This window comes from Salarias fasciatus, chromosome 3 (assembly GCF_902148845.1).
Source record: "Salarias fasciatus chromosome 3, fSalaFa1.1, whole genome shotgun sequence".
NCBI classification, from domain to species: domain Eukaryota; kingdom Metazoa; phylum Chordata; class Actinopteri; order Blenniiformes; family Blenniidae; genus Salarias; species Salarias fasciatus.
Window position 1 is genome coordinate 14137002 of NC_043747.1, and position 24680 is coordinate 14161681.

The following is a 24680-nucleotide window of genomic DNA, read 5'->3' on the forward strand; positions in this document are numbered from 1 at the left end:
CCCGGAAAGAGCAAAGACACGCTCTCTTAGATATTTTAACTGCTTACTTGATTGACGCTTTGGCTGGCCGGATTGGAGCCTCCTCAGGCCAGTTTTGGCCCACGGGCCTTATGTTTGACACCCTAGATGTAGACAGACTCAAGCCAGCAAAGTAGAAAGAGGCTGCAGTCCTTCGAATTTTTATTTTTTTTTTTCATTTTATTTCATTATAGCCAGAGGTTGCGATGTAAAAAGTGTTATTCTGTCTTTTATTTTTTTTTCCCTCTTCTTCTAGTGACCTTCTCTGCCCTCGGAGTGATTCACCCTCTCCTCCGCTCTCCAGCAGCAGCTGCTCGGCGCCTTTACTGTGCTCTCTCTTCAGGAACCGGTTCATTTCTCCGCCTCCTAACGAGGCCGCTAATTAGTCCTCTATCGCCGCAAAAAAGGTCAACTGGAAGCAGGTAGATGCGAGGAGCGGCTACACGGCGCAATTAGCCGCCACATCGACGGGCAACAGGTAGGTTTTCACTGCCGCCATGTTCCGAAGGTGGTCACGTGGCTTAACCCGGAAAAAATGGATTTCCAAAAGACAGCTAGAAAAGTTAATTAAAAAAAAGATAAAAAAAAAAAACAGAGTGAAACTAATCAAAGAAATGTAAATGAATTGAAACTAGACTAAACGGAATTAAATAAATATAAAACAGAATTAAAGGTATGAAGGATTCAATAAAATAGCTCAAACACACCATAAGATAATGAAAAATGATAATGAACAACAACAACAACAGCGGTGGTTTCTGTGTGACAAGGCAGGAATGCTTTTGAAATCCTGATAGCCAGGTTGATACCAGGCTGGTTTTTGGTTTTGGTTTTGTGAATTTTTCTTTTTTTAATTTTATTTATTCACTTCATTGCAATGTTGAACTTTTTCCAATAACATTTGGGAACATACACATAAAAATCTATATTTCTTTTCAATAATTGCTGTTTTGTGACGGTTTTCTTTAACCCTCCATGAGGCTCTGAGATAGTCAAAATTGGAAAAATTAAAAGGAATTTTTCTAAAAGTTAATACAAGGGTCAGTTTATATCTGTTGCTTAAAATACATTTTGAAATCATCACTATTATTTCCAATTCTCTTATAATGGAAAAATCTCAAACTGACCAACATCACAGATCTATCATGACCATTAAATCTGTATGAGGTTATGAAGTTAAATTGACACTGATATATATTGGGGTATTTCTTAGAATGCCTGCTAAACATGCCTCCATCCTGTCTATTGTCATTTGTGTTATGGCTTCTGTGATTGAATATGGTTTTGAAACCTTGTGCACTACTTCCAGTAAAACCTTCTATTCCATCATTTCTGTGGTAGAAACCAGAAGAAATGTAGAAGTTATCTAATACAGTCCCAGAGAAACGGGGGCTACGGAAGGTCACATAATCAAATGAGATGTTTGTTATTATTGCATGATTTGGTCTTTTCCGCCCCGCAGGGTCTATTTGTTGTATCTAATGCTAAGTTACTGTTGCTACGTCCACCCACCGGCCCTGTGTGGAAATCCAGCTGCCACCGAGCCGCCTCAGTGAGGAGGATTGGAATGTGGCAGGGGAGAAAAGGTCTTTTCAACTGGCACTCAGATAACATTTACATGGACGCTCCGCACGTCTTAATTTATGGTTCAAAATACAGTCACATGCAGTAAAACCCTCAGAGACCGGCGGTGACTCCAACGCTTCAGATCTTTGAGCATGAGCGATCATCTCTAGTAACCCCATGTTCTCAACCGTGTGTTTTTTTTCCTTCATGTAGGAGTTAGAAGATGCTACACGCTTTATCGACAGAGGAAAACCCAAAAAAGGATGAAGCATAAGGCGAAAGGTAAGCTATCGACACCGACCAACCCAAGTTCTGCCTTCATTTTTTCCCTTTAAACTTATAACAGTGTTTTATTTGTGATGGCTGATAAGTCACAAGTGAGAGAGGGGAGAGGGGAGGACAGAGGGGGGAGGAGGTCTGTGCAGGAGGGTGGGGGGGGATGGTGAGGGCCGCAGGGTCATATAGGCTCTTATAATTACTACAGTCAGGTTCATGTCAGTGGTCAAGCTGTTACTGTTTTTTTTTCTTTCCCATAATGCACCATTGTCAGGGACTGGCCTCCATGTGGCCCAGCATGCCTCCACTGATGCCCTTCTTTGATTAGGTGTCGGGTCTTCCGCAGGGAGAGCAGGGATGGCCGCCACGCTGACGGAGAGGTCCATCAAATGGCAGCTTTGCTACGACATCTCGGCCAGGACGTGGTGGATGGTGAGTCCAGCCTCTCTGTCCTCTCCTTCTCCCGTGATGACCTGAGATTTCTTTCTTTCTTTCTTTTTTTTTTTTTCCTCCTCCTGTTTTTAATCAAAGGAAATCCACTCAAGGTGCCAGCGTTTTTTGCTTTGAGACCAGTTTTCCTCTGTGCTCCTGCCAGGATTGATCACTTTATTGAGGGGTTTTATGGGAACGCTTCTCCATAAATGATTTTGGCTTCGGCACTAAAAAGGAAAGGGGATTCTTCACATCCTTTTAAAAACTTTTCAGGAGAGCATATTTTTTTTAAACAGCATCCTTGGCGATGACATTAATTTCCGAATGCTTGAACTTTCATCAGTTTAAATCCAGTGATGTTTCGGCTTGGCAGCGGCGAGGTGAAGACTTTACACATAAATCCTGTTATTTTGAGATGAGTAACTACAGGAAGTACTCAGCCCGGCTTTTAGTATCAGAGTGTTCCTCAAGTGCACCTCTCTCTGTGGACCCTCCGCCGTGTTAATTTAGTGCTGGACAAAGAGCCCTTGTCCGGCCCGCGCCTTTCCCATGCTGAACAGGCAACGCGGGCTGACATTTCTCTCTGAATATTTATTTACTCGTCTGACTACAGGCGAGCTTTTATTGTCCCCCATCGGCAGGGTTTAAGTTGAGGTTTGTTTACTGCGTCTCGTGAGCTGAGAGAAATGCTCGGGCCTCTTTTCTGCTCCGCTTTATTTCGTTTATTTCACTCACCTGCTCTCGTCAGGCTGCAGCCGTCTTGGTTTTCGATGCTGGGAGGAAATGGAGCAATGCTTTGCACATCGAGTACTGATATTAACTTAATCATGTCTTTGATCTCTGTAAATCTTTTTCAGAATGTATGATTTTATTCAGCTTCCATTTCAGGGATGTTATGTTATATCCTTACTGAACCTTTAAAGTCTTGAAGCATAGAAATGTCCTTCAGCAACTCATATTTTCACAAACATTTCAGCGAGTGGCCTTTAAAAGGTTGGGAACGATGTGGAAATCTCACCTCATTTCCATCAGTAGTAATTGTTGTTGGAGGAAGATTTGACCCGTGAGGTGACGCGACGAACCTCTGGCTCACATTTCAGCTGCCTCAACTGTATAAATAAACTCCAGATCCCTCCTCTTAATCACTTCACATCAGTTTATAAGTCATTTAGAGAGCAAGAATAAACACTGGAAACACTGGTGTTTTATATTTATCTGTTCTTTATGTGTATAAAACTATAAATACAGTAATCTGAACGTGTTTACCTGTTAGAATCTGTAACGATAACATTCTGGTTGCTCCTTCATTCATACTTACTGTGTAGACATGTTTTAGGGCAGCCATTCCCAGTTTATGGGCAATTTATGTCCATGATGGTTGAACATTAAAACATTAAAAAGAAGGCTGGAGCCATAAGTTCTGTTAAAAAAAAAAAGAAAGAAAAGAAAAAGCAGTATTTTATATGGTTTCTGCATTAATCCAATATTTTTGTACATGTTCTGTTTCTGCCTCCAGAACAAACCGTGTTTCATTAGAAAAAATTTAGTAACCGTCTTCAAGATGAAAGCATAACGGTTCATTTTCATTGGATCCATAATATTTCATCGACCCCCTCGGGGACAAGGACAGACGGAAGGCCGCGTGTGACCCCACAGCCGGTGAAACGTCCAGGCCTGCTCTCCAAAGTGTCTTATTATAGTTTTCTCTCACATCTCATCCATCTTCCAAACGGCTTTATTAATTCAGGGTCACGGTGTGAGGTGAGGGGGGTGGGGGTGGGGGTGCTGACGAAGGGAGACGGCAGGTTCCACCCTGGACACACACACGAACACACACACACACACACACACACACACACACACACACACACACACACACCGAGCCATTGATCTTCTCTGAATCTGAGCTCAAACTGGTCATACTCTCATTGTGAGGAGAGAGCACTTACCACTACACAGTTGTGCGGCCCTCTTTAACACATTTAACACATTTCCCAATATTGGAACTAATTAACCTCATCTTCCATCAGTTTTCTATATTTACACACACAGCTATGCCATGAAGGTGTTTTTCTACACTGGTGGAAGCATTGAGATCTTGACCTCTCCAATAATGACAGCAGTGTCGCCCCCTAGCGGTACATAAAAGAGACAGTTCACTTGAAGAAAGCTAAAACAGACCTGTTATATTCCTTTTTTTCTTTCTTTTTTTTTTTTTTTTGCACAGGAGACGTGATGACAAGTCACAGTAGGAAAAGAAGAGCTATAAATAATAATGAGGATCGTGGCAGGATTCCAAAGAGCCGCTTCCTAAATAGAGCATGGCCACCACTGATGTTATTAATTACACCTGCACTTTTCCTACTGTGATAAGTCAGGATGCACGCTGCAGAAATAAGCTGCAATATTTCATTGTTTGGGATGATAAACTCCGACATGGCTGGAGAGCGGATGGCTTCGCATGTATTGCTATTATTTTTTGCGAATTTGTGATGAATTTTGACCCTCATGGGAAAAAAAGACTTACTCTGAAAGATGTGGCACATACCATTATATAGTAAGAGAAAAAAACATGGCACAATATGTGTGTGTTTGATGAGTTCAAGTTTACTGCCTCTTATTTTTTAAACTTTGAGAGGGCAGAAGAAGTAACTTGCTGTTTTGCTTGTGGCCACATGGGGGCGGTAGATTCCCATTCGTGTGTGTGTGTGTGTGGGGGGGGGGTCTCCTAACCATGTGCAATACACCAGGCTGCATGATATGAGGGTAAATTAATGGAGGCACAGAGGAAGAGCAGAGCGGTGTGAGATAATGATCTTGACTTTCATGCTACTATTAACAGCAATCAGGCAAAATGTAATAAGAATAATGCATTCAAGTCAAAACAAGACAATGGTAACAGGCGGGGCAAACTAACCCATCTTTTTGGAGGGTGCTTGACATGATTTTTTTTTTTTTTTTTTTTTCATTTTATGGAGGTCTGCCTTAAGGAGGGTTTAATCAGAGGGATATGATCCATTCAGCCGCAGTGCAGACCTGCTCCTAGTCAAGGTTGCCACTGTGAGGGCAGAAATACTATCAGGATCAGGCTGAACTTGCACTTGAAGCCGGCCATCAATCACCACGGCTTCATTAATCTCCTATTTTTAAACAAATGTATAACAAATACAGACAGACAGGACTAAACATTTCCCAGAAACGGCGCGTTAGTCTCACGATAACGGTGATGGAAGAGCAGCAAAGTCGTTTGTGCGCCTCTGCATTCAAACCATGCAATCACATTTTCTGCTATTGTTGGGTTGGGGGGCGGGGGGGGGGGGGGGGGGGGGGGGGGGGGGGGGGGGGGTCTTGATGCTCAGTATACGGTAATGGGCATCCACTGTGTGATTATGCATTACAAGGTTACTCTTTTCATACAGCTGATTAGTCTGGAGAAACGACCACATTGCTTTAGTACAATGATGACTGTTATGTGTAACAACGCTGCCTGCAACTGCTGCTTTAAGGAGCACTTAGATGAAATGAATGCTGAGATATGAAGATTATAATAAAGTATCAGGTTTATGAATTACTTATAATGGATGGTGCAAGTCAGCTTCATTATTATTATTATTATTACTATTATTGTTATTATTAGTTGAGATGTGTGGCTGCTCGTGCAGGCCGGTGGTCCTGCAGAGGTCTGCCAGGTCCCACACAGCACGTCAGAGGAGCGGAAGTGGGGGGCCCAGGGTGCAGAGTCCCGGGGCCACTGCCGCCGACCAATGGGAGGCCAGGATGTAAACGCTATTACAAAACTGAGCTCGGTCAAGCTGAAGAGAAACAGCCGGAGGACCCTCAGGAGCGGGGAGGATGTAGTTTCAAAACAAGAGGTGGTCAGGCAGAGCTGAGAGGGCCTTGGGGGTGGAGGGAGGACCCCGTGTTTCCATCTGATTGTAACGTGGGCTTATTGTCATGAGACTTTTTGCAGAGCTTGATCATCACAGAACTCTTGAGAGCGGCGCATTTTAGTGAAAGTGCAACATAAGCTCGAGGCATTGTCTTGGATTCAGAATTCTATGGTCACCAATCAACCTGCATGTGCATATTTTTGAACTGTGTGAGGATATTGTAGTGATTCCCTTAAATAAAGAGTTTTTTTTCGTATAGTTTTATTCTAAAATGCTGCAAGTGCACATACAATAAAGTGCTGCACTGTATGCTCTGAATGTACAGTGTGTGCTCAATAATCATTAATAATTTACATCTATTTGTCCACTGGTCTATCACCTTCTGCTCTGCTTTACTTCGACGTGCACACGCATTTGTTGCATTTGTCAGCGAGCCATTAGCGATGGAGACAGTGGGAGCCTTCGTTGTATTCAGGAGAAGTGAACACACATGCACACAAAAAAACATCTTACAATTAAGGGTTATCTTACAACGTCCAACAGCATGTTTTGCTCAAGCAAATCCGATGGTTAATGAATGGACGGACCATACAACTACTATAAACAATGGGAACAATAAGGGAACATCCTAAATGTATTTAAAATAAGAAGAAATACTAACAATTTAAGGTTATCTGGTTAAAAATGAACATAAGCAGAAAAATGGAACATAACAGAGTAAAAAAACATAATAAATACAGACAAAATAAGTAGAGAACTAAATATGAATTGAATAGGGAACATGCTCAATGCAAACAGGGCAAGAGAACATACTGAAAGTGAAACAAATAGGAGCCAAAAATAAGGAAACACATTAAATGTGAGAAGGATCTCCCTCAAAGTGTTTTTTTTTTTTTTTTTTTCTGAATCTAAATAGCTATGTATCTCTGATTTTATTTCGGTATCTGTCACATTGCGTGCGCGAGCTTCCCAGAGCGGGACTTTATTGGGAAAGTCGCGGGGGGAAGCTGCGCGCCTCCGGTTGCGCGTCTTGACGCAGCTGCGCAGAGCCGGAGGGCGGCAGCCAGTCAGACAGTGAAAGTGAAGGCGGAGACCAGCCCAGTGCCGAAAACTCAGCCTCTTCTGGATCACGTTCAACTCCAGTGAACAACCCCACAAAACGATCCAAAAAAGTAAGACTTGAAGAGGAAGGAAGACAAGGGGGGAAAAAAAAGAGAAAGAGAGAGAGAGAAAAAAAACGCGAGGTGCTCCTAACTTCTTTTCGTCGCTATCTGCCAAGAATTGTCTTCCGGTGTTGACTTTTTTTTTTTTCTGCGAGCACTGCAAGAGAAAAACCCTCCAAAGCACAAAGTTGAGCGTGAGAAATGTGAAGCAACCGGCTTGTGTGTTTCCACCAGGCTCCAGGATTCCCCATTAATCCATGCAGTACAGTGCAATGGTACGTGAACATGGATTATTACTATACTTTCAAATGTTGTGATTTTTTTGCGCTCTTTTGTCATTTCATGTGGTACTTTGTCCTTGTCCATCCCCCCCCCCCCAAAAAAAAAAAAAAAAAAGAAAAAGAAAAAAACAAGTTGTGATAATAATAATGATGGTGAGAATGTGGAGACGCGGGGTAACTTTAAAACACCAGCAGCACGGCGGGCCAGAGCAGAGCCGGACCAAACTTGGCACGGATACTCCGGCAGCCCATGATAACATCCCATTCCCAAACGAAGTGTGTGTGCGTGCGTGTGAGTGTGTGTGTGTGTGAGTGGACAGTTTTTGCAGGGCGCACGCACACAACTCCAGAGACTACGGTGGTAAATGTGTAACTTTCACTGCTGCAATGTTATGATCCACATCCAAGTTAATAACGCGTGTTTTCTAAAGTAAAACCAAATCTACAAGTGTTCAGATAGAAAGAAAAAACTTTATAAATGAGCCAAATCCCCTTTTAACCCAATTACAACAAACTGAAATACAGTTTGTAGTCCATTTTTTTCTATTAACCACCGCAATTAAGTCATTATTAAATCTATTTTGAGTCCTGATGGGTTTCATTAATGTTCCCTTCGCGTCTCTCCCGGTTTACTTCTGCTGTAAACTTGGTGGCACATGCACTGCGGGATCGTTTGCTGCCGTGCGGCGGACGAAGCTGACTGGTTTGTTTTCACTGTTAACCACAAACACTGCGTTGAATTATCTCAACTGGAAAACGAGCGAGTGCGTCTTGTTGACACAGAGTTGCGGGGTTAAAGGGTGGCCGAGGGAAGATTTCCCCGTGTTTTTTTTTTCTTCTTTCCTTTCCTTTTCCCGTTACAGTGCGTCTGAGGCTGCGGTCCAAAGTCCCCGCAGCTCATAAAATAATTCTGAGGCTAAATGAATTGGAGGAGAAGAAGGTGCTGGAGGGTGGATGTGGGTTGTGTGTTTGGAGGAGGAGGTGGTGGTGGAGGAGGAGGGGGAGGAGGGGGAGGGGGAGGAGGAGGAGTGTGACTGTGTAATTACGTGGGTGAAAAAAAGAGAAAAAGTTGGGTCTGATTTGCTGGAATCGCGCAGGACCGAAGGTGCACCGGTCGATTTCATATCAAGTTTGGTCAAAGCGGGGGTGAACATCACACACCCGGCGCCCTCTGAAGCTCCCCGTAATGCTTTTATGAGATATCCGCGCACTGAGACGCGCTCATGTAGGAGAGGAGTATCCAGCACCGCCACCTCCTCCACCACCACCACCACCACCACCACCACCGCAGCAGCAGCAGCAGCAGCAGAAGCGGCGGCAGCAGCAGCGCAGTCCGCACCGGCTCCACCGCTACAACCCGCAAGTGCTCACATCGTGCATGTCAACTTAAAAAGACAGAAAAAAAAAAAAAAAAGAAGAGACAAATCTCCTGCGTTAAATCTCATTTTCTCTGCGGTGACGACAATCTTTGGATCGCAAAAGAAAGAGAAACAAGACAAAAAAAAAATCCATGGATGTCCTTGGATAATTTCGCTTTTTTTTTTTTTTGCTCCACGCGGATAGCTGCTGCTCCACACTCTCGCACGGCGCACGTCGCTCCAGGAATGGCGCGATAAAGTGATCGGAGGAATCAGTCCAAGTGCATTGACTTTCTGTGTGTAGCCGGCTCGTCATGTATTCTCCGATTTGTCTTACTCAGGTATTTGTTGTCCTTTCCTTTTCTTTTTTTGTTTAAATTTAATTGCCGCTATTTGCATATTTTCGGAAGGGTAATTGTCAGATGGAAGTTGGCAGACGATAGAAAGTTGTGTGTGCGCGTGTGTGTGTGTGTATGTGTGTGTGTGTGAGAGAGAGAGAGAGCCAGGACTGTGCAGCTTCAGCCCTGCGTGGGAAATACTTTTCTAAATTACACAAATAATACAGGATCTCTTTGCCGGGGGAAAATTACGCAAAAACGAAGCAGAATTTAGGATCCTTTGAAAAAAACAAATAACAAAAACGCGTGTATTTCTGTCACTTTTTAGTTTCCAAATCGTTAATTCCAGCAAAAGTCGAATAGGAAAATCATTTAGGAGTCTATCAGACACAAGAGGTGCAAATCTTTTATCGCTTCTCGCGTGCGTAAAGTTGCGCGTAAAGATAATTTTCTTTTGGAAGAGAATGTTGTATAATTGGCACAGGTACGCTCTTTTTTCCCCCTCCTCTCAGGTTTAATTAGGTTATTTGCGTCCTCCTGTAACCTCGCACACACTCCGCGGCTCAGGCTCGAGCTGTGTTTGTTTCCTTTTTTTCCGTGCGTATATTTTTTATTTAGAGTAAAACCCTTATACTTTGGGGGGGGAAGTGAAGTTGGAGGAAGATAAAGCCACTTTCACTGTAGGAAGATCAAACGCACGATAAGGTTGATTCAGCGGTTGGACAGAGTGGCTGACTGTTTTGGCTGACTCAGTTTTACTGTTTATATTTTACTTGGCATAAGTAAGTGATTGACTGAGATGTGGTTTAGTTTGTACTTAAGAGGATTGTGCTTTTATGGCCCCAGCTGAAGTGCACTGCATAGGGCCCGGCCAAGTCATTTATCTTTACAGCATTTGGCTTTAGTCAGATTTAAGAAATTAACAGAATATTTTTAGGAGGGTTTTGATCAGGACAGAAGAGGTCAGAGGAAAAACATGCCCGAGAACAGCGCCTGCTGAGCACATATAAAGTCACTTTTTGATTTTTAATTGGCAGCTTTATAGTAAAGAGTGACATTAAGAGAAGTTTAAAAATGTTTTATTCATTTTTTTCTCATTTCTTTTTGATATTCTACACACATTGCCTAATCTACAGTGAATATATATTTAAAAATTATAAACCGTGCTGTCAAAAAAGTTTGTTCCCTTTGTCGGTGAAGCGATTTTGATTGAACGTTATCGTCCTGGAGCAGAGTTTTATTGGCCCGTGCAGTGCAGAGCAGAAATGTGGCTTCTCAGAGAAGCACCAGTGGCAGGAACAGATAGGGAGTGGATTTCTGTGGTTTCCTACAGCCTGCTTGCCTGACTGCCCACAAAAAGAACAATATGCGGTTTAACTCTTCAAAAGCCCCCTTTAAAAAAAAAAAAAAAAAAAAGAAGGGGGCTGTGAATGCTTATTAAAAGTGACATTTTAATGACCTCAGACAAAGATAATTTAATGTTTCCACTTCTCAGTCGGAGCAGCTGTAATTTCTGACGAGCCTTAAATCACCCACTCTGTCCTGTCCGTTCCTTCACCTACAGGGAACAAGCTCAGGGAAATTACTGCATTTAGACAGTGAATTAGAGAAGTGATACATATGTGGAAAGCAATTGACCAGAGCAGACCTTTGTTTAATAAATTACAGGAATTTTTTACAGAAGTTTCAGAAAGTTTATTTGCGATAATATTCCAGTCATGCTGGCGCTAATAAAGAGGATCAGATCATGTGTTATAAACCGTAATGCAAATAGAAAACTGAAATACACTGACGAAAATATCGTTTTCGAGTGAATTATTGTGCGCCACGCAAATAAAATTCAATCCCTCCAAGTTTCTCTTTTAATTCACTGTGCGTAAAAGTTGTGTGTTTGAATGCCACTCAGTCAGCTCAGGTCTGAGGAATGAAGCTGAGCGGGTGCCATTCCACACGCAGACCGCAGAATGATTCGGTGTGAACTTCTCTTCGAGTCCTAACACAACCTCTCCAAATACTTTGCTCGATCCGATACGCCGCCTTTCTGCCCTGCCATTGTCTGCGTGGCGTTTGATGCACGCCGCCTGTGCGTCCTATCTGTAGGTCTTATTTGTGGACGGCAGGAATCTCCCAAGCTTCCTCCCCCCCCCCCCACCCCCCCGGCTCGGCCCTCCGGCTTATCCTCGGTTCTCAGCGGACACGGGATGTAGGTTCATAGTGGAATGCGTATAGTTTGATAAGAGAAACGCAACTGTGGGAGACGCATGCTCTCTGGCTGTGGAGCGGCGATACTGAGGTCCTGCTCAGAGCATGGAGCAGGGAGTGCGTTCACTGGCCGGCTCGCTGCTATTGTAGTGCTGGCAGTTGTTTCAACAGTGGAATTTTCTCATCGTACCTGCAGTACATCCAGCTATTTCTGGGATGGTAAAACCCCCGTGTTGCTGTCTGAACGCACACCTTGATTTGAATAGTAAACAAAGGTCGGTGCGTCTTCTGCCGGTTTGCTGACGCGAGTCTGTCTTGTCCCCGCTCTGCTCCCCAGGATGAATTTCATCCCTTCATCGAGGCACTTCTCCCTCACGTCCGTGCCATCGCCTACACGTGGTTCAACCTCCAGGCCCGAAAACGCAAGTACTTCAAGAAGCACGAGAAGCGGATGTCCAAGGATGAGGAGCGCGCGGTGAAGGACGAGCTCCTGAGCGAGAAGCCCGAGGTGAAGCAGAAGTGGGCGTCCAGGCTGCTGGCCAAGCTGCGGAAGGACATTCGGCAAGAGTACCGGGAGGACTTTGTCCTCAGCGTGACGGGCAAGAAGCCGCCGTGCTGCGTGCTCTCCAACCCGGACCAGAAGGGCAAGATCCGCCGAATCGACTGCTTGCGGCAGGCCGACAAGGTCTGGCGCCTGGACCTGGTGATGGTCATCCTCTTCAAAGGCATCCCTCTGGAAAGTACAGATGGCGAGCGCCTCGTCAAGTCTCCACATTGCACCAACCCAGCACTTTGTGTCCAGCCGCACCACATTACAGTATCGGTCAAGGAGCTGGACTTGTTTCTAGCATACTATGTGCAGGACCAAGGTAGGTGCAGCCTCACACTGTGTGTGTGTGTGTGTGTATATGTTTCAGTGTGTGTGTTTGTGTGTGTGTGTGTGTGTGTGTGTGTGTGTGTGTGAGATGGAAAGAAAGCTAATGCGCATGTGTAAGTGATGGCTTGGCAAGGTCAGAGGTCACATGTGTTGTGCTTTGGCAGTCCGTTACTGAGACTGGCTGAAACGGCCGTTACATCTGCCAGATAGATAAACACGCGCGTGTATGTATGTGTGTGTGTGTGTGTGTGTGTGTGTGTGTATGTGTGTGTGTACTGCTGTTACATGAAGGCTTACTAAACCAAAAAGAAAATGTGTTATCAATGATAATTGTTATTGAATGCTGTTTTGCTATCCTGTATGACAGGATTTGTTTCGCCTGACACACACACACACACACACACACGCAGACACACACACACACACACACACACACACACACACACACAGACACTTACATTCCTTGAAAGTAGACGTTTGGGTTTCTAAAAAGAAACAAAATCAATCAAAAGCACATTTTTTCCCATCTTCCATCAGTGCATCATGTAAAAATACATTTTTTTGTTGATATATAATATATATAGATATATATATTTTTTAAATTATGCCTTTTCCCCTGTATTCGCCATCATACATTGTAACACATGGTTGTGTTCTGTTGAACAAAACTCCTTTATTATACCATAAAGACAGTAATAATTCTTCAAATGATCAACTTACATAAATTCACTTGTAAACTAGATTACAGGTTAAAGATCTGAGTAGACGCTTGTTCTATTCAGTCGTCGATGCGTGTGTGTGTGTGTGTGTGTGTGTGTGTGTGTGTGTGTGTGTGTGTGTGGTTGTGCTATTTCTTTCCCTTGATTCCTGGAAAGCTGATTTCACAATGAAAGCCTTTTGTGGACACAGTGACGTACTTGATGTGAAAACTGAATCGCTTTGTAGCGCAGTATGTTTTGGGAGGATGAAATGAATTGACTGCCAGCGAGTGGAATAGGTTTTGACGTGCACATTTTTTTTTTTTTTTTTTTTTTAATTTTAATCACTGGATGTGTTAAAATCATTTTTTTTGTCCTCACAATGAAATTATTGTGGTTTATTTATTCACTGCTGTCAAAGAAAAAAAAAGAAAAAGACAGGAAAACATGTCACACAAGCAAGAGAATCTAACAGCAATCAAAGAAATCACATCCAGGAAAATCAATAAATAAATTAAAAAAAAAAAATCAGCCATAATTTATAACAGGACATGATTCTTGCTTGGTCTGTCATGGAGATTTTTCAGCCACATTTTGACGACCGGTGAAATGCCACGTTCTAATTTGATATAGGGAAAATGAGGTTGAGCACCTTTAACGGGCGTTTAGGGTTCCTGCTGCACGTAATAAAATTTCTGTCATTCACATCGTCCACTTCTGAACTTCCTCCCGTTATCTGCTGACACCACAGGAATCCCCCCCCCCCCATAGTATTGCTGGTTGAAATTCCCCCGTATTAAAACCCACAGCAGCGAATCGGCTCCAGTACATCGCCATTGAGGGAGGAATAGGGGTATAGCTCGCTCATTATCATCAAACCCTGAGCGCCATTTTGTGTTTGATAAGTGCCAGGGAAAGCAGAAGGCACCGCACAGAGACAATAATGGTTGCCACTGGCACCGGGGTTGGCATCAGACCCTCTTTTGTGTCTTTTGTAGGATGCCACCGCTTCTCCACTTTGCATCTGCTGCATTTTTAACTGCTCGGTACAAACTTAAGAATGGCTCTTTGGTGGGTTTTCTCTTTCTTTTCTTTTCTTTTTTTTTTTTTTTTCTCACAATATTCACCATTCCAGCTCGGTTTGTACGTCGTTCGCAGCGTTTCGTCGGCTTTAAAGCGCGAGAAAATGTATCTGCTAAGAGAGGAAGAGGAGAAAAGTGGAAAAATAAGCCGCGGACGTCATGTTCTGGTGGTTTAAAAAAAAAAACGCTGTGCGGATCAGCGATTATTCACCGCCGTGCTCAAAATTTTCTTTTGACTGAAACTTTTTGGCAAAAACAAAATAGCATTCTTTTATAGCATCACGGAGACGGCCATGTTTTCTCTCCCCCTTTTTTTTTTTAACTTTTTTTTTTTCTGTTTACTGAAGCGTCTTTTCCCTCCCCTCTTTTCTTTAAGTTACCAAGCAGTGCCCACCTCCAGACAATGCAGCCATGTTGTGGTAGCGTGCGGCGCGGCGCCATTTTGTTTCACACCGTGCCAGGGAGGCAGGCGAATCACCAGTAATGGTTGTTAGAGGTTTGGAGGTTGGCATCAAACTCTCTTTGTCTGCTTTGCAGCGTGCCTTTGATTCGTTGGTTGGCATCCGCAATGCAGTGGGCACGTTGGAAAGTTTTTTGACAGTGGCAGAATGGGAGCCGCTGCCTTTGTTCTGCCGCAACTGCACGAAACAAACAAACATACAATCAAACACAAAGACGCTAGCAAGCGGCCCTGCCTGAAACAGAATCAAGTGGTCGCGCGAACTAGCGAAAAAAAAAAAAAGAAGTGAAGTCGTCCAATATCGCGCTCTTTCAAATAAAATAAATTCGCCTTCCCTGTTGATATCTGGCGCGGCGTAGTTGTAAAAATTATTTTCCTGCCGATATTTACTCAACAGGGATTTATTTTATTTTTTTTTTCATTTTTTTTCTTGTTGTTTTTTCAAAAACGAGCCCAAGCTGAGAGCGTATCTGCTTGCGACGGCGGCGGGGTTTGCTGCCTGAGAAAGGTCAGCGGGGTTGGCGAGCGAGCGAGCGTCCTGGGTGAATTTTGAGAGGGCACTCAGCCCCCTTGTTCTGGGGCACAGACGCGTTGAGCCAGGCAGCGCTGCGCGGCACCCATGTGCATGCCCAGATGAATGCCCGCTGGGAAGTAGGGCTCGGGGCCGGGGGGGTGGGGGTTGGGGGGGGGGGAGCCGGGGGGGAGTGGGGGATGTGGCATCCATTGTGCCAACTGGCAGGCCGCGTTCAATACATGGCCCTGGTTTCTCACACACACACACACACACACACACACACACACACACACACACACGCTCACAATACTCTGTTTATCATTATCTGATAAAACATGAAGTGTGATTCTTTTTTCTTTTTTTTTTCTTTTTTTTTTTTTTAACCCCCCTCCTTTCTTCTCGGTATCATCACCTTTCCCCACCTGGATTCATATTTTGCATATCCAGTCTGACAGCGAGATGGAATAGTTGTAACGAGGCATGCAGATAATCGTCCTGTTCAGACATGTCAGAATGCTGAAGGCCTCGTTTGTATTTGGGGTTTTTTTTTTTTTTTTTGTTAAGCCGCCCGTCACTATTTGCTCTGTCACCGCTGGGATTTAGGTGTTGGATTCGCGGGACGCTCTCACTTCAACACTTAATTTTTGTGTGCTTTTTTTTCCCTCCATGTACTTGATAAAATACGAACTATTAAAATATAGAGAGAAAAAAATAAGAGATTAGAGCTGCTGTAATTGCCCCATTAGCCATTTTAATGTTTTGATTGATCATTTTTAGTCTTTTTAAGGAAGAATTCTCTGATCATGTTGCAGTTTTATCAGTGCTCCCACGTTATTAACCAAAATTCTCCTGGTTGTTGAGTAAAACAAGGTGTTTTGGACTGCTTCTTGCCTTCCGTGGCAGCACGAGACTACATTTCCCTCATTTTCTGGTGCGAGGGAAACCAAACATCTCATTAAAAATCAAATCAATTCAATCAATATCGCCGGGGAGTCATTTTATTTGTGTAAGAGGGATCTCAATTCTAATCGCCGAATGGCGTGAAAGCGTCTGGAAGCTGCGAGCAGATTCCCCTCATAAGCAGTGACAGAAAGGAATTGCTGAGGCAGTCCAATGGGGGACTAAAGGAGTCAAGGTCAAGCCGCTTTCCCATTACTCCGCTGCTGAAAGTTAACACGGCCATAAAACATCATTACCTTGACTTTTTTTTTTCTCCCCCCTCACTAATGTAACGTTCTCTTTTCTTCTTTCTTTTTTTTTTTTTTTTTTTCTTTCACACCGTCACGATAGTTTTGCGGAAATAGATGGATTACCTCTGAATACATGCCACCATGTTAATGGAGACCTTGTTTTACAATCGCCAGACTTAACCTCTGCCCCCGGGGTCGTGACCTCTGCTAAGAGATGTGGCAGGGTGTCCTCTGAAGTTTAATTGAGCACAACAGATCAGTGAAAACGCTCCGTCGCGAGCTCGGGGGGCACGTGGAGGAGAAAGAGGGTTTTTTTTTTTTTTGTGTGTGTGGCCTGTGGGGGTGGCGTTGGTGGTCAGAGGAGGTGGCGGATCGCTGCTCGTAAGCCCCCTCCCCTTTCCCCTCGTTGACCTCTCCAATCGGGGTCAAACCGCAGCGGTCGCAGGATCACCGGTGGTCTTTTGGCAACTGTTTGTCTGCGCTCCCCTGCCGCCGCTCGGGCTGTAGCCGGTGGTCCTTTGGTTCACTGGCCTAAGTGAGGGGGAGTCGGCGGCGCTGCCGCCGACCCGCCTCTCACACACTCGTTACAGGCACACTTAAGAGCCCGGTCGCTGTCTCCGTGACCGGCTCCTCGCCGCACCGCGTGTCGAGGGGGGGGTTGGTGGAAGCCGTTTGCATCTTGTTTTCCGCCCGGCTGCCTCGGAGGCTTTGGTCAGCGGGCCAGAGCGGAGGTCTGACCTCCCGGGTCACAGTGGAGGTCTGTGACTAAGCACAACATCTCACCCCCCACAACCCCCCCTCCTCCTCCAGCTCGGATCCCCTTATCCCGCTCCGCCATCAGGAATCACCCCGGCGGCACGCCGCTCGGCCAGATGACTTTCTCGCTCCTTCTTTTCTCTCTCTCTCTCTCTCTTTCTGGTCTTTTCCGCGCTCGTTCTCTGGCTTTCCCTCAAGCTCCCGGCTCCGACCATGACAGCTGTCCCGGGCTTCGGCTCTCGGCCAGAGAAAGGGTGGCTGGGTTCATGCCAGAAGTGTGAAACTAAACTTGTAAGCAGACAAGCGTTCAGGACAACACTGTTGGGCTTTTCTTTTCTTTTTCTTTTCCTTTTTTTTTTTTTTTTAAGCCCAGCTTCTCTGCTGCCTGTCATATCTGAGTTTGACTGGTGAGATGATGTTGGTAGAAGAAAGTTAGGAGGAAATTCTATTCTTAATTTTTAAGAGCGAACACTGGGAAGGAAAAAAAAAAAAAAACCCCAGTGAGACCATAAAACACAAATCCTGGGTAAAACCTTAACCATCGTTGCCAAATAGCCATATAGAAAAAGTCTTGACTGTGAACTGCACAACCCTGTGCTTAGCTTCTATTCTGTCTTCCTTATTAGTATGCAATAGAGCCTGCGGTGTCTGGCTACCTCTCTCTCAGAGCCATAACCTATCGAACACATTCTCTCAATCTAATCCACTTAGAACTCCCTCCCAGCTTCACCGCTTGCCTTATTGATTTCCGCTTCCCACTAAATGTCTTCCCGATCCTTTTTCTCTTAACCCAGGAGCTATTTATGTTTTGTAGCGTTCAATCTCTTCTTTCTTTCTTTCTTTCTTTCTTTCTTTCTTTCTTTCTTTCCATCTTTCTATCTTTCTTTCCTTCCATCTTTCTTTCTTTCTTTCCGCCCTCCCTTCTTTCATTCTGTAACATCTTCCCTGCCTTCTCCGGGCTCCTTGGCCGTTCTGTGCTCTCCCTCCTCCGTCCGACTTCCCCCTCTGCCTTCTTCCCCCTCCTGCTCTTTCTCAAACACCAACCTGGGTGCAGTGCAGCCAGGTTGCCTGGCTCAGTATGAGGCTTGTGTTATTAGCAGCGGGGCTTTGCTCGAGCAAATACCTCAAGGCTTAAACAGGCCGTGTTACCTCCTTAGCCCTCTTTTGTGTGCCATGTGTACATAAATCTCCATGGAAACTAGGCAACTCGGAGCAGAGGCCACTGAAAAATGTGGATGCTTTCTTTCTCGCCAAAATTTACAACTCCCTCCTTTGCTCCGCTACAGTGTGTTTAATTTGCTTGTGTCACAGTTTGCGCTGTTGCATCCGTCAAAAAACGAGACAAGGCCTTTCTTTGGCATTGTAAGGCATGGGCATTGTGTTGTAAAGGCTTCTCTTGTGTATTTCAGCAGGAGATTCGTTTTTCCGCGTTACAGGCTACACTTGGTTAAGGGCTGCAGTTTGTGTCATTAGTCTATGGTTAAGATCTCAGCCTCCCCACACTTTCCCAGGCTTTCGGGGAGGACCTCAAATGCATTTCAAATCCCCCCGAGGCCACTTGACTGGAGGACTGGCACCTCCCACTCCTCCTGGATAGATCCCCACCCCCACCCTGTCTGCCAGTCCGACCAAATGAAGACAAATGGGTACATTCACCCCTTATCCCGGGCGCTACACCGTACCTCACTGTCCTGCCTTACAAAGCGCGCCCTCCCTACCGCCTGAGCTTCTCCATCCAATGGCTGCACTCTCTTCTTTGCGGTCCCGCCAGCGTAACTGCGAGAAAAACTTACTGTTGTCCCATCTGCCTGCTAGACTGGTCATGTAAGACAGCGGGGTCCGCACTGAAAAGGAGGATAAGAAGGTTCTGACAAAAGTCTTACATAGAGAATTGGTGTGAAGATGTTTTTTGACCTCGCGTTTCTTCCTAGTCAGTCAGGAGAAAAAGCACCCTCGAGTGTCAGAATGAGACTTTCAGACCCCTTCACCCAGGATGGAGGCCTGTGAACAGCCAATGGAGGGAGGAAAAAATGAGAAGGGGTAGTGTGCGGGGTGTTATGGGGGAACTTTGGGGCAGGGACAGACAATCAGAGTGGTTGCCCAGGAGACACTAACTTCTGTGTGCAGCACCCCCCACCCTGCGCTGCCCCATCAAAGTCTTTTCAGTCCAGACAGGGCCGATCAGTGGCCCAGAGTGATGGTTGTCTCTTCCTTTGTCTGGCGGTACAGTACGGCCCATCACTGTGACGGCTCGACAAGACCTGAGCGGGACAGAAAAATAAAAGGCCCGCCATCGCAGCGCTGTGCGAAATGTACTTTTGGGTGGGCATGTTGTTGTTTTGGCGGGGGGGGAGGAGGTGAAGGGGGGCGTTGAATCCCCAGAGGATTTCTTTCTAATGTCGGTGCAGCGGGTCAGAGAGGGGATATGGTGTCTGGGGCTTGGGAATGGCCTGCTTGGGACGGATTCATCAGCACCCCATTGAGTTGTCAAAGCCAAGCGAAAGAGCTTCCACTCCTCCTTCACATATGTCAGGCTGACTTCTCAAAAAAAAAAGAAGAAAAAAAAACTCCCAAATTTAGAAACCAACTGTCGAGCAGCAGACGATCCCCCCCTGCTCTCAGTGTAATAAACAACACAACCCCCAAAGAGATTGTTTGATTTTTATTGACCCATACAGTAAGGAAAGTTATAGCAGCGCAGCGGCAAAGGAAAGCAGGAAAAATAAGTCATTTACATTTTTAGCACTTACATAAACACGCTGTCCTTTATGAAAGACAGCGTCTTTTAGCAGTGGGGCTGTGTGTGATTAAAGTGAGCCATATAGAGGGAACGGCAGGAGGAGGAGGAGGCGAAAAGGGAGGAGAAATATGGATACCTTGTTGTTTGTAACAACATGAAAATCTCATATCTCAGGAACAGCAGACAGGCAGATGTTACAGATTTGCTGCAGCGCTGCGATCCCTCGCTGCCGCGCGCCGTTTTGGTTTTTCCCTTTGCACTGTGGTTGTAAAACTGAAAACAGATGAGAAAAAGTCGCCTTTTGCCACTTGGCTACATTGGCGATTATGAAACAAACATGCACCGATAAATCCAGAAATTCTTGTTCTGCTTTGTTATGATCACAGAGTTTTCATTCTTTGTGAGACTTTTTATCAGGTGTGAATTTACATATTTGGTTAATTTGTAATCTGGAGTAAAGCTTGAACTTGGCCGTGTTTGAATGACCTGACCGTGGTGTGAATTGTTGTGTGAGGAACTCGCCTGTCGATTGCAGTGTGGACTCTCTGATTAAATCCTGCTGCAACACTAGCATGATGCCTAATGAAGCCTGTTATTTTTTACTGGAGAAGAACGGGGCTTGTTACCATGGTGTCTTCTGAAAGCCGATGTGATCACGGCGCCGGCAGCTTGAATTCTTCTCAAATTGGTATCGACTTTGCATGAAAACCTTTGTACACGAGGAGACACGTGTGGAAACCCATAAACTCATCAACCACGCCGGATTATTACTCACCTGCTCCATGAGCTGCATTTAGATTCTGCAGCGCAGCGACTCCTCCAGCATCTGTCAGGCAAAAATTGAAAGTGGGAGTCCCTTAAAAGCTTGTTCCAGATTTACCAAGTCAGGATTGTAATTAGGCCTCCAACATGTGTGCATACTTACAACCCACAATTACGTTGTGGATTCTCACCAGAAAAATAACTCTGCCTCGCCACTCCTCTCTGCAGCCTCCGTCACCGAGGAAATCTGGCCTAACCGGAGGTCACCGGGCTTTTCACAGTCACTCGCCCTCTTGTTGTCTCTCCAGTATCCCCACCCTGCCTGTCTAATAAAACACCGAGCGGCTCTAATTCGAGCTTCGCCCGACGGAGCCGTGATGCAGTGGCCTCTGTTCCTTCACGGTTTCCCCTGAATATTTTGCAACCTGCGCCCCGGGTTCTCCACTGTTTGAGCAGTTATGATAATGACCCCAGTTGACCCACAGATGGCTAAATGAGTGATGCTCAGGCTCATCATCTCTTATGGGATCCCAGCTGAGTCTGCCCGGTGTTTCCCAGGAACATCTTCATCTGCTTACCCGCTGCTCTGTTTAGACGCACACCAGACTTTTTTTTTTTTTCCGCCCCCACCACCGCCACCCTTTTTTTTTTTTTTTTTTTTTTCTGTAAAACTTCTGGCCCTAACTTGGGTTGCCATGTGTGTCTTGTTAAGGGCAGTTATGACAAATGGCAGCAGCTGTACAAACTAATCTCTCTGTAGCTTTCACACATGGCGCCCAATTAACAATGGACCACTGTGGGGCCCTAATCCATGGTGCAGCCATCCTCTGGTCCTGCTCGCCGAGCCAACCGCCCCAGGAGAGTCTTCTCCCCTGCACTCCTGCGAGCCGGCCCCTAACTCCACTCAGATGCGAGCCGGTGAGCGCTGCGACGGTTGGAGGCACGGTAGCCGCCATCTTGTTTGTTTCCATGTTGGGAATTGTGGTTCCCTATGCAAGCTTGTTTTTTTTTTTTTTAATGTGCCATTTCAGTTCTTTTTGGATTGTGTTGCAGCCCTAAGAGAAGGCTTTGCATCTGGAGTCTGTTTGAAGGGTACATTCGAGTGCGTGCACTCACGCTCCTGCACTCATCCGTGTGTGGCTGGTGCACATGCGTGGTATTGATTAAAATACATGCATGCAGATGGAGTTGATAGATTTAGCAAAGTGCTTGGTGATTGTGTGGGCGGGAAGAGTGTTTCTGAGCATGTGTGTGCTGGTGTGATGGAGCTTTCCTGTCAGTGGGCATACTTCCAGTAGTTGCACGGTGATATACGGCTGTTTCTTGGGGCCTCAGATAGCTGAATACACTGTGTAATGGACTTAAAGTGTTGGGGGAGAGTACTTTACATGTTGCATTCACTACTTTGGCAAATTTATAGGTTAATATGCTTTATGAAAGCAAGGGAATGCGAGCCCACACTCTTCTTTAACTTTGGAATCATCCCACCATTGAAACTCACATAGACAATCAATAATCCATCTACTTTCCCACTAAATGTTTCTGTGTGTGTGTGTGTGTAGTTCCATCCAGGAGCGAGTCAGCAGTGTTTTGCATGGCTCAACTGAAGAATTTTTCTCGTTCGGTTTTGGATGACGAGCGATATTGCCAAAAGCCCGAAACACTGCAACACACAGCACCACTTGGATGCGAACCAGTGTGAACTTCCCCTCTGAATTTTCTTCACCCTAACCCAAAACAAAGCCGCGAACGTGGCTCAAAAGAGGGGTGCCGAAGGGTCGACGGCCATCGGGAAAAAAACAAAAAAAAAAAACCGACGTCGGCCTCTGCCAAATCTATGACATGAATGAAATAAATGGATGAAGGAAAATGATAATGGTTGGGGTGTGATCTCTGGCAGGCGGAGCGAAACCAGTGCCAACTATTATGAATGGGGGAAACTGCTGCTGAGCTAATGAAAAAGGGGAAAAAAAAAGAAAAGAAAAGAAAAAAACTTACTTTTTTCATCCGCCGTCCAAGAATAATTAACCACGGGCAGGCCTTCTGGTAAGGACGGAGAAAGCCACGAGACACTCGACTAACATCTCACCGCAAAGGAGGACAGTGAGACACAAAGGGGGGGGGGGGGGGCCGACTCAACAAAAGAGGGTTTACCGAGGGACAAAGTGAAGTTCTTAGATACTTTAGGACAGATTAAACTAAAAGTAGCTTACAAACCTTGAAAATTACCGAGTGTCAAATTGCACGTAAATTGATTACACATAATAACCCATAATAATATCAGGTACTGACATAAAATCTTTGTTCATGAATGCGCTTAATGGCTGCTGGCATACAGACTCGCTCACATTGCACCTTGGCATGAGCACACCTCCAGCTCTTAACTTAATCCCTCATCTGAGTGTCTGTGGCTTCAGGAATGCCCAGGGATCACATCGTACGCTGCACCGTTATGTACTGTACTGCGCTGCTCGTGCATTTGACTTCAATTTTGATAATCCGCTTGTCAAAGAGGAGGAAGAATACTTTCTTGGGCCCCTTTAAAAATTGAATTTGTTTGGGTTTATGTCTCTTTATGAGACAGGGAAGTGAGTTGGAGGTGTTCTTTAGTCCTTGTAGTGTTACAATTTATATTTTAATAGTTTTTTTTCACACTCGATATCTCCAGAATGAACGCAGTCGCTGTTTGCCGTATCGCACCGTCTCTCACAGCCCTGTAGGCAGGATGACATGATGGAAAGAGCAGAATGGGGGCCAGATGTACGTTTAAATATAGGACCTGACAAGGATACAGGGCATGACACCAGGCAGAGGCCTTTTAGTATCACTTGCACACTATCACGTACGCCCCATCCCATAATGCTGAGAACTATATATACTGTATGTAAAGCAAAGAACTGTTAATGATGAGTGATGGCAGGAGCTCTGTGATACCAGAGGGATTAATGCTGGGATGAGGTACAGAGGCTAATTACACAAGTTAGAGGGTATAATTAAACAAGACAGACCATAAAGTTGAAGTTTTTAGTATAAGCTTTTGTGTTTTTCGCTCACTCTCTCTCAGTAGGAGCAGCCGTTATTTTAATCCATTGAATTTGCCCTGCGGCCATGAACAGCGGTATTGTTTTTAACCATTAAAGCTTCTTCGTCTTCTTCTTCTTTTTTCTTCTTCTTTTTTTTTTTTTTCTTAAGTAGGCATCTTGTATGCCACAAACATCACCCAAGGCCTGACAAAGCCAGCACTGTTTTTGGAGGCAAACGCTCACAACAAAAAAAGTGGTTTTCCCCATTATGGCAATCAAAGCAAACGTTATCAGCGATCAACATATTCTCACCCACAGACAGAGAGGAGAAGAATGCCCCATTGACTGATACTGCCTGCTAGGCCGGTCTCGCTGATCTCCTGAAGAAAAGACCAGTGTCGCTGGTGGACCCCACACTCCTCCCAACTGCCTCCCCTTCTCTTTGCCTTCTTCCCGCTATATATGTCTCAATACTTTGGGAGGGGGGGGGGATCTTAGAAGGAGGGAGAAGGGCTGCATGTGTGTGTATTGTTGAGGTGCTGCCGAGAGACTCTATCCCATGCCGGCGGTGTTAGAGGAGGGGGGCTGAAAAGACGGAGCCGTCACCTGCCAGACTGCTGGAATGTTAATGCCATGGCTCTGATAATTGGATTTTGTACACACCGTCTGTGAGGAACGTCCAGCAACTTTCCCCCTCTTATTGTTCGACCTAGCCCCAGACCCTCAGTAGGGCTTGTCTATGTTTATACAAGCACTCACGTCTCAATAAAGACTGTTTACAATGTGTGTGTGTGTGTGTGTGTGAGAGCGAGTGTGATGTTAGACTTTTAAATCGCGGAGCAATTGTGTGTGACGGAGAGACTGAAAAAGAAAACAAGCGAGTGTCAGATTATTAAATTTTGGCAAACATTAAGGATATTAAGAGATTTGTCAGGTCTTAAAGTGGGATTTTTCTGATTTTAGTGGTGTTTTGGGGAGATTTCGTACATACTTGGATTAAAGACTCTCTCTTCTTTTTTTTTTTTTTTTCTTTCCACAATGAAACATTCAAACT

At 45.0% G+C, this 24680-nt stretch overlaps 1 protein-coding gene across 6 annotated transcripts in view; it reads left to right on the forward strand.

The window, feature by feature from the left end:
• The first annotated feature begins 7267 nt into the window (after positions 1-7267).
• The window catches only part of LOC115384728 (nuclear factor 1 B-type), a 66456-nt gene continuing 49043 nt past the window's right edge, over positions 7268-24680 (forward strand). For 3 of the 6 annotated variants that reach the window (XM_030086978.1, XM_030087000.1, XM_030086980.1), the window contains exons 1-2: positions 9299-9325; positions 11862-12393. In XM_030086978.1, coding sequence (XP_029942838.1) covers positions 9299-9325; positions 11862-12393 — 559 coding nt within the window. Of the gene's footprint in view, positions 7621-8681; positions 9326-11861; positions 12394-24680 lie in introns of those variants that run through there. The other 3 variants (XM_030086983.1, XM_030086988.1, XM_030086995.1) reach the window with 3 other exon arrangements.